The following is a 13,799-nucleotide window of genomic DNA, read 5'->3' on the forward strand; positions in this document are numbered from 1 at the left end:
TTTTCTCAATCATCTAGGCAGGATTACATGCAAAACATGGTACCGGGCTACTGGAACTACTGGAATAGGGCAGACAGGGTTGATTCAGTGAGAGATAGAAAACCGGTGACAACGACTACCACAACTACCACGCCTGCCCCTACCCGGAAGAGTCGATTATTTGTAGCAAATGTTTGGGGATAAAAATAATGTCAATAAAGCAATGTTTATACATAACTATTTCTTTAGCTTTTTGTAAGCTTTTCAAAACCAATTAACTAATGATGACAAAACCGTAACCAGCACAAAGTATTTCATTTCAACTGATTCCGCTTATGAATTTTAGGAACATGTTTTTGCATTTTGCACTTAGACGCCGATGATAATGTTGTTGTCAGGGTAGACCGACTGTCCGTAGTTGCATTCCGTGTTTGACTAGAGACAAAAATAAAGCTTGCTCTTGCTAAAGTAAGCTAACACAATTTGTGCAAATATACTAGGAAAATATAAGATAGTCGCTAAAATTTGTGGCTTTACTGGGGTGCCTTTTAAAATAACGAAATTATTGCCAAATTATATCACTAATCATAAATTTGAAATATACATATACATGGCTCACTTGGTAGAGCCATGTTTTGCATTCGCAAGTTGCCGGTATATATCTTCGAACCGCTCTAAATTACGAACAGAGTTTCCTGGTTGCTGTTTAAACCCACGTCGAATTTCTTCCAGACGGTAACGAAGAGTTGGTTTCACGGCACGGCTCACACCCGGAGCTTGCGGAGGCATCGGAAGTACCTCAGTGCATCTAACCATTTGCGCCGGTCGGTCGCAGGATATGCAGCAGACATTCTGAATCGTATTAACCTTGGTTCCGGCAGCGCTGTTATTTTCTGTTTCAGCTCGAATTCCCCGCGGCAGAGATTTCATCTCGAGCGTTAATTGTCGCAATTCATCATTGATAGCCGTCGTGACCGGAAGCAAAGAGTCTATGTTCACTTTTGTGTCTAAAGCGTTGCGAAGAGCGGCAATTTCATTCTGGGAATCTTGTAACAATTCCGACAGCTGTGATAGCTGATTTTGCAGGAATTGATTAGTTTGCTCAATCATTTCTTTTTCAATACATTCTGTGGCAGTAAGCAAACTAGAGCTCTTCGTTGCTATTTGCACAGACTGTCGCACGCGAGATTCAATGTCAATGTCGTTCGCCTTCTCTTGGAAGAGACGATTAATTAAATTTTCCATTTTCGAAAAGCGAGAGGTGGTCACTTGCTCGACGGATTGAAGACGTTTTATAATTGGCTCTAAGGAAGCGTTGTTGAAGTCGACATCTGCTTGAGGCGTCCGTTGCAGATCTATCCGCGAATGACGATTTTTAAAATTCTGAAAGTCCTCTTCGAGCTGCACGTGTTTCTGCTGGATATCTCGTAGATATTCCATTATTTTTGACATTTCATCCGAAAAGTTGTCTGTACTTGGTTGTACTGATCTGTGAAAATAAATGTAAAACGTTAAGAATGTTTATTATTGAAAGTACACTCAAGTCGCTTTTTACGCGAAAGATACGTTCCGCGTAAATCAAAACGCGGTAAAAATAAATCGCGTCAATTGGGAAAATCGCTTGAATTCCTAAATTCACGTAAAAATAACCGCGTGAAAGTGACTTCAGTGAGTTATTTTTGTACCAGCTAGTATTCTTTTTAGGACTAAAAATGAAATTCAATTATATCAACTACAAGAGGACATGGCCGACTAAAATTTTTTAAAACTCATCGCTATTTTTAGATTTTAATTCTATAGTTTAGCTATTGGAAATTGGTCGAAAAACGCTAAATAGAAACAACGCCCGCAGGGCCAGGTATAAAGGGTCCCACATCAAATTGCACCACGGAAGAAACGCTGTAGAAAATTACCCATTGGGTATTTTTTATTGAAAACTTGTATAAAAGTAGTTTAGAGTGTATTGTTTACACTCTATTTTCATCACGATCAGTTTTTCAAAAATTGGAAAAAATGGGTCACCCGAAAAGCAACGTCACGAATTTATTTTGCGCAAGCACCTGGAATATCCTCAATTCTCTCATCATGAATGATGAGACCTACGTCAAGGCAGACTTCCGGCAGCTTCCAGGACTACTGTATTTCACCGCCCAGTACAAGTTTGATGTACCGGAGGAAGTAAGGATGCAGAAAATTATATAGTTTACCAAGAAATACATGATTTGGCCAAGAAATGCATCATGTGGCAAACGGAGTCCGCCGTTCGTGATTACCGGGACTGTAAACGGGCAGATCCACCTCAAGGAGTGTTGACAGAAGCATATGTCTTCTCTGTCAAAGCAACACGAGAGCCTACGGTCTTCTGGCTGGACCTATCTTCGTGCCAACATTCAAAGGATCTATTGGAGTGGTACAAAACCAACGGAGTCACTTTCGTACCCACGGACATGCACGCCTCCAACACACCGGAACTAAGGTCCATCGAAAAATACTAGGCTATTATGAAGCAGGCACTACGGAAGCATCTCAAGGAGGTCAAGTCTGAGGAAAACATGAAGAAAAAGGGGATTTCCGTACAGATGAAGCTGCAGCTGCTTACTTACTTACTTACTTAATTGGCCTAACGTCTTACAACAAGGTCTGCGCAGAATAATTTATGCAATCGCTAAGTGGGCCGAAAATACTCTCCCGTGCCCTATAATACCGATAAATACGTTAAAGTAAGAGGAAAAGCCTAGAGAAAGGAAAACTGAACTAAAAAAGCGATTATTTAAATTTTAGTCGGCCATGTCCCCTTAATAAAGATTGCAAGGCGTAAACTGAACTCTTTGTCATGAATAAACGTTGCTTGTTTTATATTAATAGAAGACAACAAAACATCTCCTCCTTGTAACTTGTGTAAATCCATTTGGATGCGTAGTCTATCAAAACATAATTTGTTTCATTTAAATACTGGGCTGCTTGGCTGATTTCGATTATTCGAATATTCAAGGTTGATGGCAAGGCCATTGTTTTGAGCCTATGTGTCACAAAGTAACCCGAGCAGGAGCGAAGAGCAAAATAATATCAAAATGTGTTATTGGAAATCGAATAACTCATATCAAAATTTGGTCTTGTTTTGGCTGACATAGTTGGTAAAATAACAAAAAATAATATCAAAATTTTACTCCTTTAAGGCCAAAAGAGTAATTACTTGTGTTATTTGAATAACAAAGCAATAACATGACTGTATTCAGAGTTTAGAACAACATATTTTAGTATTATTAAGGTTTTGAATAACAAATGCAGTAGTATATGAGATATTAAAAAAATTATTTTATAAAATAATTATAGTCTAAAATCTCTTTAATCGATTAAATAAAATTTATGAAATATATCGAATGTCATTTTAAGGCCAAAATAAGATATGATAACAAAATCAGTTATTAAACTCGTCTTACAACCACTGTTTTAAATATCTACTCAATAACAAAATGTGTTATCTATGTATCTCAATATTCTCAATATCTATTCAATAACAAAATATACCATTATAACACAGTTTGATACTGTTTTTATTGTAGTATGAACAATAATTAAATTTAATAATCACCCATAACTTATCTCAAAAGGGCTACAAAGTTTCAGGCCATATCATAAAACCCTAAAATCATAAAACCTCCAAGTGAACAAACAACTTTGTCACACAAGTATTCCATTATTCGATAGACGCTGATCGTGCTGATCGCGTCTCGAATTTCGAGTTGACATTCCAATTAAAATATACCCAAATTCCTTTCCCACACTTCCAACTCATAAACTTTCCCATACCCGAAATTGCATTAACAGCAATAAGTATTTTCAATGTGAACGATTGTTCGATGCATGATCGGCGCCCGTTCAATGCGCTCAATGTGCGTCGATAGCATTTCCACATGCGGGCATGAATGCGCTGCGAGCGAGTGACGACGTCATTAAATTATTATGTCACCCAAGTCGATGCGTTCGGTGCATTGGTGTTGGGGTGAATATTTCTTTGTTTGTTTTGATTGGCTGTTCGCCGATCGTACTAAAGCGATCTGATTGGTTAATGAATTTTAGAACGTTCAGGCTTCCCCCGCTTACGATGTAATAATTAAAAAGTAGAGCCTTCTCCATTAGGGATTTGGTTTTTAATAAACATTCCTAATTTGGTCGCAGAAGCGACGAGTATCAAAAATTCAATCTATATATGTATATATCCCTAAAAATACCACAATCCTTTTAAAAATACCTCATGGCGACGCGTGAGAAAAGTGACTTTCATTCGGTCGCACGGTAAACTTGTGCTTCGCTTTTATTCGTGTGTTCGACTTCGGAAACAACCTTCTAAAAATTGAGAAAAAAATCGTCAAATTTTGGTTGTTTGCGACTGGGCAAGGTGTTTACGTTGACGTGAAGTGCCACGAAGTAGTGTGAAGAAGAGAAATTAAGGACATCCTCCTACAACTTGAACAAAGCAATGACAAGTGAAGTGCCACGAAGTAGTGTGAAGAAGAGAAATTAAGGACATCCTACTACAACTTGAACAAAGCAATGACATGACAGTTAATGAAACCAGTCGTTATACGTCCACCAGAGTACGGTTCGCAAAATGCAAGCAATAAGAAAACAGTGTATCGCAACATTAAAAGTTAAGAGCAGACCACCGAAGAAAACAAGAGAAATCCGGTAAATATCCCGTATACTGCTACTAGTGTCTTGCTAGGTTTAAAAAGTGAGTGTAGCCGAAGAATGCATGAACAAAGAAGATTGACGATTATTTGGACTAGTCGTAGGAAATAGTGGATTAAAGGACTCATGCAGAATGAGCACTACAGGGGAAAATTTTGAGGACGACCTCGCTTATTTCCAAGCTTGGGACGACGCCTTAAAAAGAGACAAACAAATTATCCCTGAAAAATTTACATATGGCGAAGAAAAGTGCACAAGACGTGTACCAATTACGTTCTTCCATAAAGGAGAACTATACGTACGTTTTATTAATATAGAAAAAGTTCACACCGTATGCTCGGATGATATAAAACACCAGCATAACGCATGGGAGACGGTAAACAGAATAAAGATTGTATTGTAATGTCCATAAAATAAAAGACTACAGTGAATAAGATGGGTGGAAATACCTCCAAGCAAAATTTTAATAATGGAGACCCCCAGGTGAACATCGTGAATGATTTAGAAACAGTATCGAACTCACCAAATAACATGGATTGGGTCCTGTTATTAATTTTGGCAATAACATTGACACAATTAGCCATCACTATATACTGGCTACATGTTAACAAAATTAGACGAAAGGCAATGAAAAAGGCAAGAATGTCAGTTGCCTCGCTAGAGCAAGTGTAATCAATAAATAATAATCTACAAAATCGTCATCAACGGAGATCTAATAGTCGCGCCAAATGAACGGCAGCGGGAAGAACGAGTAAAACAAAATTGACGAAAGCCACCGGCGTGGCACAAGCACAACTACAACGGGATAAACGAAAGCCACCGGTGTGGCACAAGCAGCAACTGCGCAATCACGCGGGGGCAAAGCGTGATTGCAACGGAAAAGGAACCGCACATCCAGTGCGGCACGTGAGACAAAATTTTATTATTATATGTTATTATATGTTTTAAATATTTTTTTATATTTTTATATAATAATTTTTCCTTATATATATACATAACAAATTTTTTTACATATACTATAAAGAATTATTAATTTGAAATATCAAATAAGAAACAAAATAGTAAATGAATGAAGCGCAAAAGCAACTAGCAGCGCTAAAAACAATTCATTCATATATTAAAAAGGCAATTAACACAAAAGTATCTGAAAATCTACTAAGTAGAAAATTAAGTGAAGCACGAAAAGCATATAGCTCAATTTTAAATTATCACGATACAAACGGTGACGCAATTTCATCTGATCAAGAATCAGATTTAAGCAAAGGAAAAAAATGGATATCAGAGATTGAATTTATAATTCATACAAAAATTAAAAAATTACACAAAATCAATAACAATATTAAAACTACTTTAAATTCAAAACGAATTTCCAAAAAATCGTTGTTCGTAATGACTACTACAGCGGAAGCAAATTTTGACGTGCGTCAAGCATGTTCAATAGTGCAACCGTACAACGGCGAGCCTGCTGGACTCAACGCCTTTGTTGATTCAGTAGAGCTCCTTAAAGAGTTGACACCAAACAGCCATAAGGAATTGGCTATTAAATTTATCAAAACACGACTTTCGGGTAAAGCTAGGAGTGCTTTACCTGAAACAATTAATGAAATCGACGATATTGTCAGAGAGGTAAAATCCAAATGTAAGGATGGCACCACCCCGGCAAATATCATTTCCAAGTTAAACGCCACAAAGCAAAAGGGCGACTTAAATAAGTTTTGCGATGAGATCGAGAGTTTGTGCGATGCATTGCAAAATGCTTATGTATCGCAGATGGTCCCGATTGACGTTGCTAAGTCTATGACCACAGACGAAGGAGTAAAATCCTTAATAAAGAATGTAAACAATAATGAACTGAAACTAATTTTGAAATCAGGAAATTTTGGTAATATAAAAGAAGCTGTTAACAAAGTGCAACAAAATGCACCTGAGAGCAACAATACAGCAAACATAATGTTAGCTCGTAGAAACTTCAATTCTCAGAATAATCATAATAATAATAATAATAATAACAATAATAATAATAATAATAATACTAACAATAGTAATTATAATTATGACCAGAACAGGAATAGAAACTGGAGAATGAACAATAATCGTGAAAACTATAGAAATATGAATGATGGACCTAGAAATCAAAACTTTAATCCTCGGTACTCAAATTTTAACAATTACAGAAACCGATTTAATAATTATAATCAACCATATACAGGTAATCGACCTGAATTTGTAAGACCATATAGAAATTTTTACAGACAAAATAATCCTAACAGACCGTTCATACCAAATAATGCCCCAGGTAACAGAATTATGCTGAGTAATGTACAGCAACAACAGCAAATTCCCTTTAATACTGGCATTATTCAACCTACAGGAAACATAATACACTCACAACCAATTACATCAGAACTCCTTACAGATAATCACAGACTCCAACAAAATTTTTTAGGAAACGGGTGTTAACAATGGATGTAACCATGACAAATTTCATCAAGATCAACGTGCTCATGGCACAGAGGAAATGCACTTTGTTGATTGACTCGGGTGCAGATATTTCGATATTTAAACTTAACGCAATCGTATTGAACCAACAAATAGATGCAAAAACCAAAATTAGATTAACCGGTATTACAACTGGTGAAATAGAAACTTTAGCAACAACAGAAACAAATCTAATATTTGAAAACGGAAACACAATTAAACACATATTTCATCTTGTCGATTCAGAGTTCCCCATTCAGACTGATGGCATTTTGGGAAGAGACTTTTTCACTTCCTTTAAATGTACCATCGACTATGACTGCTGGACCCTGAATCTCACAGCAAATAATCAACCAATAGTATTACCCATACAAGATTCGGTGGATGAAAATTTCTTAATTCCGCAAAGAAGCGAAGTAATTAGAAAAATTCATCAACTGAATATTTCAGAAGATATGGTACTGTTTTCACAGGAGATCAAACCGGGAGTTTTCCTTGGAAACACTATTATATCGAAAAACAACCCTTATGTGAAAATTATCAACACAACCACACAACCTGTATCAGTTCGAACAAATGAATTGAAACCGACAATGGAGCCTTTACAAAATTTTATGATACTGAACCTAACTACACGAAAGAATAAAACTAGAAATACAAACATATTAAGCAAAATTAACATGACAAATATACCACATTATGTAAAGAATGACCTTGAAGAATTAATATTGAATTACGCAGATATTCTTTGTTTGGAAGATGAACCGCTTACGGTTAATAATTTTTATACACAGACCATTAACACTACTGATAGTGTGCCTGTCTATGTACCAAATTACAAATCAATATATTCACAACATGGTGAAATTGAAAGCCAAATTTCTAAGATGTTGAAAGATGGGATAATAGAACCATCTGTTTCTCCATTCAATAATCCAATTTTGCTCGTTCCAAAGAAATCAACAAGTGGCTCAAAGAAATGGCGCTTGGTTGTCGATTTTAGACAATTAAACAAAAAAATTTTAGCGGACAAGTTCCCGCTCCCGAGGATAGATATGATATTAGATCAACTCGGCAGAGCAAAATACTTTAGCACATTGGATCTGATGTCTGGTTTTCATCAGATACCTTTGGACAATAATTCTAGGAAGTGTACAGCATTTTCAACACAGTCTGGACACTATCAATTTACAAGATTACCGTTTGGTTTAAATATAAGCCCAAACAGTTTCCAAAGAATGATGACAATCGCATTGGCAGGTTTAACACCGGAAAATGCTTTTGTGTATATTGATGATATAATTGTAATAGGATGCTCAGTACAGCATCATTTGTCTAATTTAGCAAAAACCTTTGAACGATTGAGAAAATACAATTTAAAATTAAACTTGGAAAAATGCACTTTCTTTAATACGGAAGTAACGTACCTTGGTCATTTAATAACAGATAAGGGTATATTGCCAGATAAAACAAAATATGAGACAATCAGAAATTATCCATTACCAAAAAATGCAGACGAAGTAAGACGATTCGTCGCATTTTGTAATTACTATCGAAAGTTCGTACCTAATTTTGCAACAATTGCATACCCATTGAACCAATTGTTAAAGAAAAAACAACAATTTTTATGGACAGAGAAATGTCAAAAAGCGTTTGAACTACTGAAGAATTATTTAATGTCACCCAAAATATTGCAATACCCAGATTTTAACGAAACATTTATTTTAACAACTGACGCATCAGATGTCGGTTCAGGTGCAATATTGTCACAAGTTATAAATGGTAACGATTTACCAATAGCATACGCCAGCAAAAGTTTTACTCAAGGCGAACGTAATAAATCAACAATATTAAAAGAGTTGACTGCAATTCATTGGGCGATAAACTACTTTAAGCCTTATTTGTACGGAAAAAAATTCATAGTTCGGACAGATCACAGACCATTAGTATTTTTGTTCAATATGAGAAATCCATCTTCGAAATTAACCAGAATGAGATTGGATTTGGAAGAATTCGACTTTGTAGTTGAATATATAGCAGGAAAGTCAAACGTAGCAGCGGATGCTCTATCTAGAGCCCAAGTTACGTCTGATGAACTTAAGTCAATGAACGCATTCGTAGTTAACACTAGATCTATGACAAGAAATAAGACTAATGAAACTAACCTTGGAAAAAGACCGCTACAAAAACAGCAAACAGACGATAGCAAGACTGATCATCTAGCTATCTATACGACTAATAACCCGACAGAGACGAAACAACTGATTAAATTTAAAGTAGAATTAGAGAACCACTACTTCATAATTACAATTTTTAAAAGCGCACAGTATACAAAGGTTAAGCAACTGATTAGTCAGTTCGCAATACACGAAAGTGAAAGTCAATTTCTTGAAATTGTACTTTTAGAATTAGAAAGACAAATGAAAATTATGAAAATTAACAAAATTGCGCTATGTAGTCAAGATATGCTACTACACTGGGTACCCATAAATATAGTAAAGCAGAAAGCAAATGAAAAATTAAAATATTTACAAATAATAATATACAATTTACCTAAATTCATTAGTGAACCAGGTAAAATTAAACAAATTTTACATAACTATCATGTATTACCTACAGGAGGACATGTAGGACAACACAGATTATACTTGAAACTAAGAGAAAATTACGTATGGAAAAATATGAAAAGTTCAATAGCTCAATTTGTAAAAGCTTGTGAACCTTGCAAAGTTAACAAAGTATTTAAACATACAAAAGAACAAATGATAGTTACAAAAACACCATCAAAACCGTTCGAAGTCATTTCAATTGACACCGTAGGTCCACTGACGAGAACTAATAACCATAATAGATACGCTGTAACCATACAGTGTGAACTTACCAAATATATAGTACTAATACCAATTACTACCAAAGAATCTAATGTAATCGCAAAAGCCTTGGTAGAAAAATTTATTTTAATTTACGGAAAATTCTTAGAGTTAAAATCCGATCAAGGAACTGAATATAAAAATGAAGTACTTGACCAGATTTGCAAATACTTACAAGTTAAGCAAACATTCTCAACAGCTTATCATCCACAGACGATTGGCTCGTTGGAAAGAAATCACAGGTGCTTGAATGAGTATCTGCGAGCTTTCATCAACGATCACCAAACAGACTGGGACGAATGGCTTCAATATTATGCTTTTACCTATAATACAACACCTCATACTGATCATGGCTATACGCCATATGAACTAGTATTTGGAGTTAAAGCCAATTTGCCACAAGAAAACTACCCTAGTGCAATAGACCCAATATACAACTTTGATTTATACAGTAAAGAGCTAAAATATAGACTTCAAAAATCAAATGAGGTTGCGTCACAAAATTTAAATAAACATAAACAACAAAGAGTTGAAGCTTCAATGAATACAGCGAACCCAATAGATATTAAAGTAAATGACTTGGTTTATATCACAAACGAAAATAGACGAAAGCTAGAACCATTTTATATAGGACCATTTAAAATTACAAGTATTTCAAACCCAAATTGCGAAATCAAAGACATTAATTCAAACCACAGTTTAATAATACACAAGAACAGAATCATAAAAATATAAGATTATATTCCTTTTATCTTTTGACACAAAATATTAACATATGATATTTTACCATAATATATAACAACATTCAAAATTTTATCATTTATCACGAATACATTTTATTAATAATTAACGATTAATTTTTGCAAGTAAGCAGTGCTCCACCGAGCCCAACTCTCAAAAAAAAAAAAAAAAAAAAAAAAACATAAGAAAAAGTCAAAAAATCATTGCTACGAGAGTGGGTGAAGTTTTCCAAGCTTCTCTTGGGAGACTGTCAAATTCGGTTAGTTTATCACTAAGCACTCATTGTAATATCCATTAGTTATGTAAGGGAGTCTGAATGTTGAAATTTTTTCAATTTATCATACAAATGTTGACAACAATTAATGTTAAAATATAACCATGCTTCGAAATTTCTACACACTCCGTGCTTTTCTAAGGGGGGTGATGTAGTATGAACAATAATTAAATTTAATAATCACCCATAACTTATCTCAAAAGGGCTACAAAGTTTCAGGCCATATCATAAAACCCTAAAATCATAAAACCTCCAAGTGAACAAACAACTTTGTCACACAAGTATTCCATTATTCGATAGACGCTGATCGTGCTGATCGCGTCTCGAATTTCGAGTTGACATTCCAATTAAAATATACCCAAATTCCTTTCCCACACTTCCAACTCATAAACTTTCCCATACCCGAAATTGCATTAACAGCAATAAGTATTTTCAATGTGAACGATTGTTCGATGCATGATCGGCGCCCGTTCAATGCGCTCAATGTGCGTCGATAGCATTTCCACATGCGGGCATGAATGCGCTGCGAGCGAGTGACGACGTCATTAAATTATTATGTCACCCAAGTCGATGCGTTCGGTGCATTGGTGTTGGGGTGAATATTTCTTTGTTTGTTTTGATTGGCTGTTCGCCGATCGTACTAAAGCGATCTGATTGGTTAATGAATTTTAGAACGTTCAGGCTTCCCCCGCTTACGATGTAATAATTAAAAAGTAGAGCCTTCTCCATTAGGGATTTGGTTTTTAATAAACATTCCTAATTTGGTCGCAGAAGCGACGAGTATCAAAAATTCAATCTATATATGTATATATCCCTAAAAATACCACAATCCTTTTAAAAATACCTCATTATATTATTTTGCTCTTCGCTCCTGCTCGGGAAGTGACCAAATCTGGAAGTGACGCATGAATATGAATATGTGCATCAATATATTGGCGATAAAAGCGGAAAAGGAACACAATGATTGATAAAAATATTGACTTTGCGTGTTGATGATATAATTTAAATAATGTTGTACAATCAAGGCAACGTTCTTGTTGAAAGTTGAAACATCAATCGAATAAAAAACAATACTGCCAATGAATAAATCATAAATCGCCAGTGAACAAGTTATAATCGGTTTACGGAGAAAAAATATATTAGACTATGTAGAATCCCTTTTTACGTCCATTCATTTAACTTGATTTCGTTTCACGTCCACTTTTTTACGTCCGAAATTTCATTTTACGGCGTTATCATTTTACGACCGATTTTTTTACGTCCCACTAGTAGTGGATTTAAAACGAGATTCGAGTGTATTATGATAACTATGTCTTTTTCAATTAATGGTTTCTGCGTAAAAGCTTAAGGAGAAAATTGTAATCACAGATCCAAAAATTTCAGCAAGCTAGAAATAACAAGATGCTGCTAAAATTTACTAAGTTCTGGAAAGGCAGCAGAGGACTAGCTGATAAAGCCAATTATTCCATGAGACCCGAACGAAATATTATAGTACAAAGATCGCAACTATGTTACCTATATGTATTCAATTTCAAAAAAAATGAAATATAAAACAATTTAAATTTGTCTCACTTACATGTTTTCCATACTTTTCAAACCATTAGAATCATCAGGCGCATCATTTCCATGATCGTCGACGGCTTTTACTTCAGGTGAGTGCTCTTCCGTTTGTAGCGCTTCATCAATGGTAACTTTCGAGGTCTGCTGTTCGACTAAACCTTCCAGAATTTCTATCCGTTTCTGAAGCTGTTCCAATGTCTTGGCACATTCATCGCCAAGCTTTTGATGTGACATTTCCTGTAGTTTTTCTTCTAGCTCGGAAACAACAGAGGACATTGCACTGATGCGCGACTCCATTTGTTTGGCGTCGTTGCCTGCTGCCGATGGTTTTTCCCTTACGTTGTTGGCAAGGATAATCCTTGACCCTGTAATCTTGAGCGTGTGCTCGTCGCTGGCTCCATTTAGGATACGCTGTACCGTCAACCGTGTCTGGCTAATGTTTTCCGGTGTTATATTTTGTCCTTTGGATACTAAGTCAACGATACCACTCCCAGCGGTTAGCTCAATTTCATCCAATTCGGCAGACACAAAACCATCCCGGAGGGCTAGCAAGTATAAAACTTTATGCAACAAATTAAAACTAACGGAGCCGGGAACGGGGAAGCCAATGGCCAGATCAATTAATTTCAATAAACTTATACGCTTGGATGACATAGCGGCTGACAAATGATTGTTACTTTAATAGGTTGACGGCCTACTGCGAATTGAAAACCAGACGGGCTTCGGAAATAATGGTGGGGCTTAGACTCGAGACTAGGAATAATCCAATCTTGTATGGCGTAACTTTCCAACGGCTTCGAAAGGATAATTTATATTACCTGATTTATTAAGTCCGACTTTATACGCTACCATAGTTATAAATGTGACAGTCTTAAATGTTGAAACTTCGTTTGAACCACGTGATAATGCAGATAAAGTAAGACTGAAAATAGGATGGCCTGTCCTGAGAAATGTATAATACATACTGTTCCGATATGAGCTTTGAACGGTTTGAAACATAAAGCTCTCTAGTATTTTATTGGCTATTATTGAATCCAGACACCAACGCACCAGATTATATAGTTGCACCCCCTGTGTAAAATGTTAAAATCGCCTAGTAGTCTACAGCTAGCAGTACCTGATTGCCCCTTATGGAAAGCTAGATTTGCTTGTTGGTTATAATATACATAAGACGTTGCTGTTGCCTATACGGTAATGTTTTCACA

The 13,799-nt window shown here is 35.7% G+C and overlaps 1 protein-coding gene across 1 annotated transcript; it reads right to left on the reverse strand.

Moving 5' to 3' along the window:
* Positions 1 to 594: 594 nt before the first annotated feature.
* LOC128740254 (glutamine-rich protein 2-like) lies at positions 595 to 13,248 on the reverse strand. Its single transcript, XM_053835788.1, has 2 exons — positions 12,611 to 13,248; positions 595 to 1,468 (listed from the first exon to the last, which is right to left on the reverse strand). Exons 1-2 carry the CDS (start codon positions 13,246 to 13,248, stop codon positions 595 to 597), a joined length of 1,512 nt encoding a protein of 503 aa, XP_053691763.1.
* Positions 13,249 to 13,799: the final 551 nt, after the last annotated feature.

The sequence above is a fragment of the Sabethes cyaneus genome, chromosome 3 (genome assembly GCF_943734655.1).
Source record: "Sabethes cyaneus chromosome 3, idSabCyanKW18_F2, whole genome shotgun sequence".
Classification (NCBI taxonomy): domain Eukaryota; kingdom Metazoa; phylum Arthropoda; class Insecta; order Diptera; family Culicidae; genus Sabethes; species Sabethes cyaneus.

Excerpts from the sequence above, each read along its gene's own strand:
- LOC128740254 (XM_053835788.1), bottom strand. The coding sequence starts at position 13,248 with ATGTCATCCAAGCGTATAAGTTTATTGAAATTAATTGATCTGGCCATT. Across the intron at positions 1,469-12,610 it reads TTGAAAAGTATGGAAAACAT|ATCAGTACAACCAAGTACAG; the intron begins GTAAGTGAGACA and ends TTATTTTCACAG.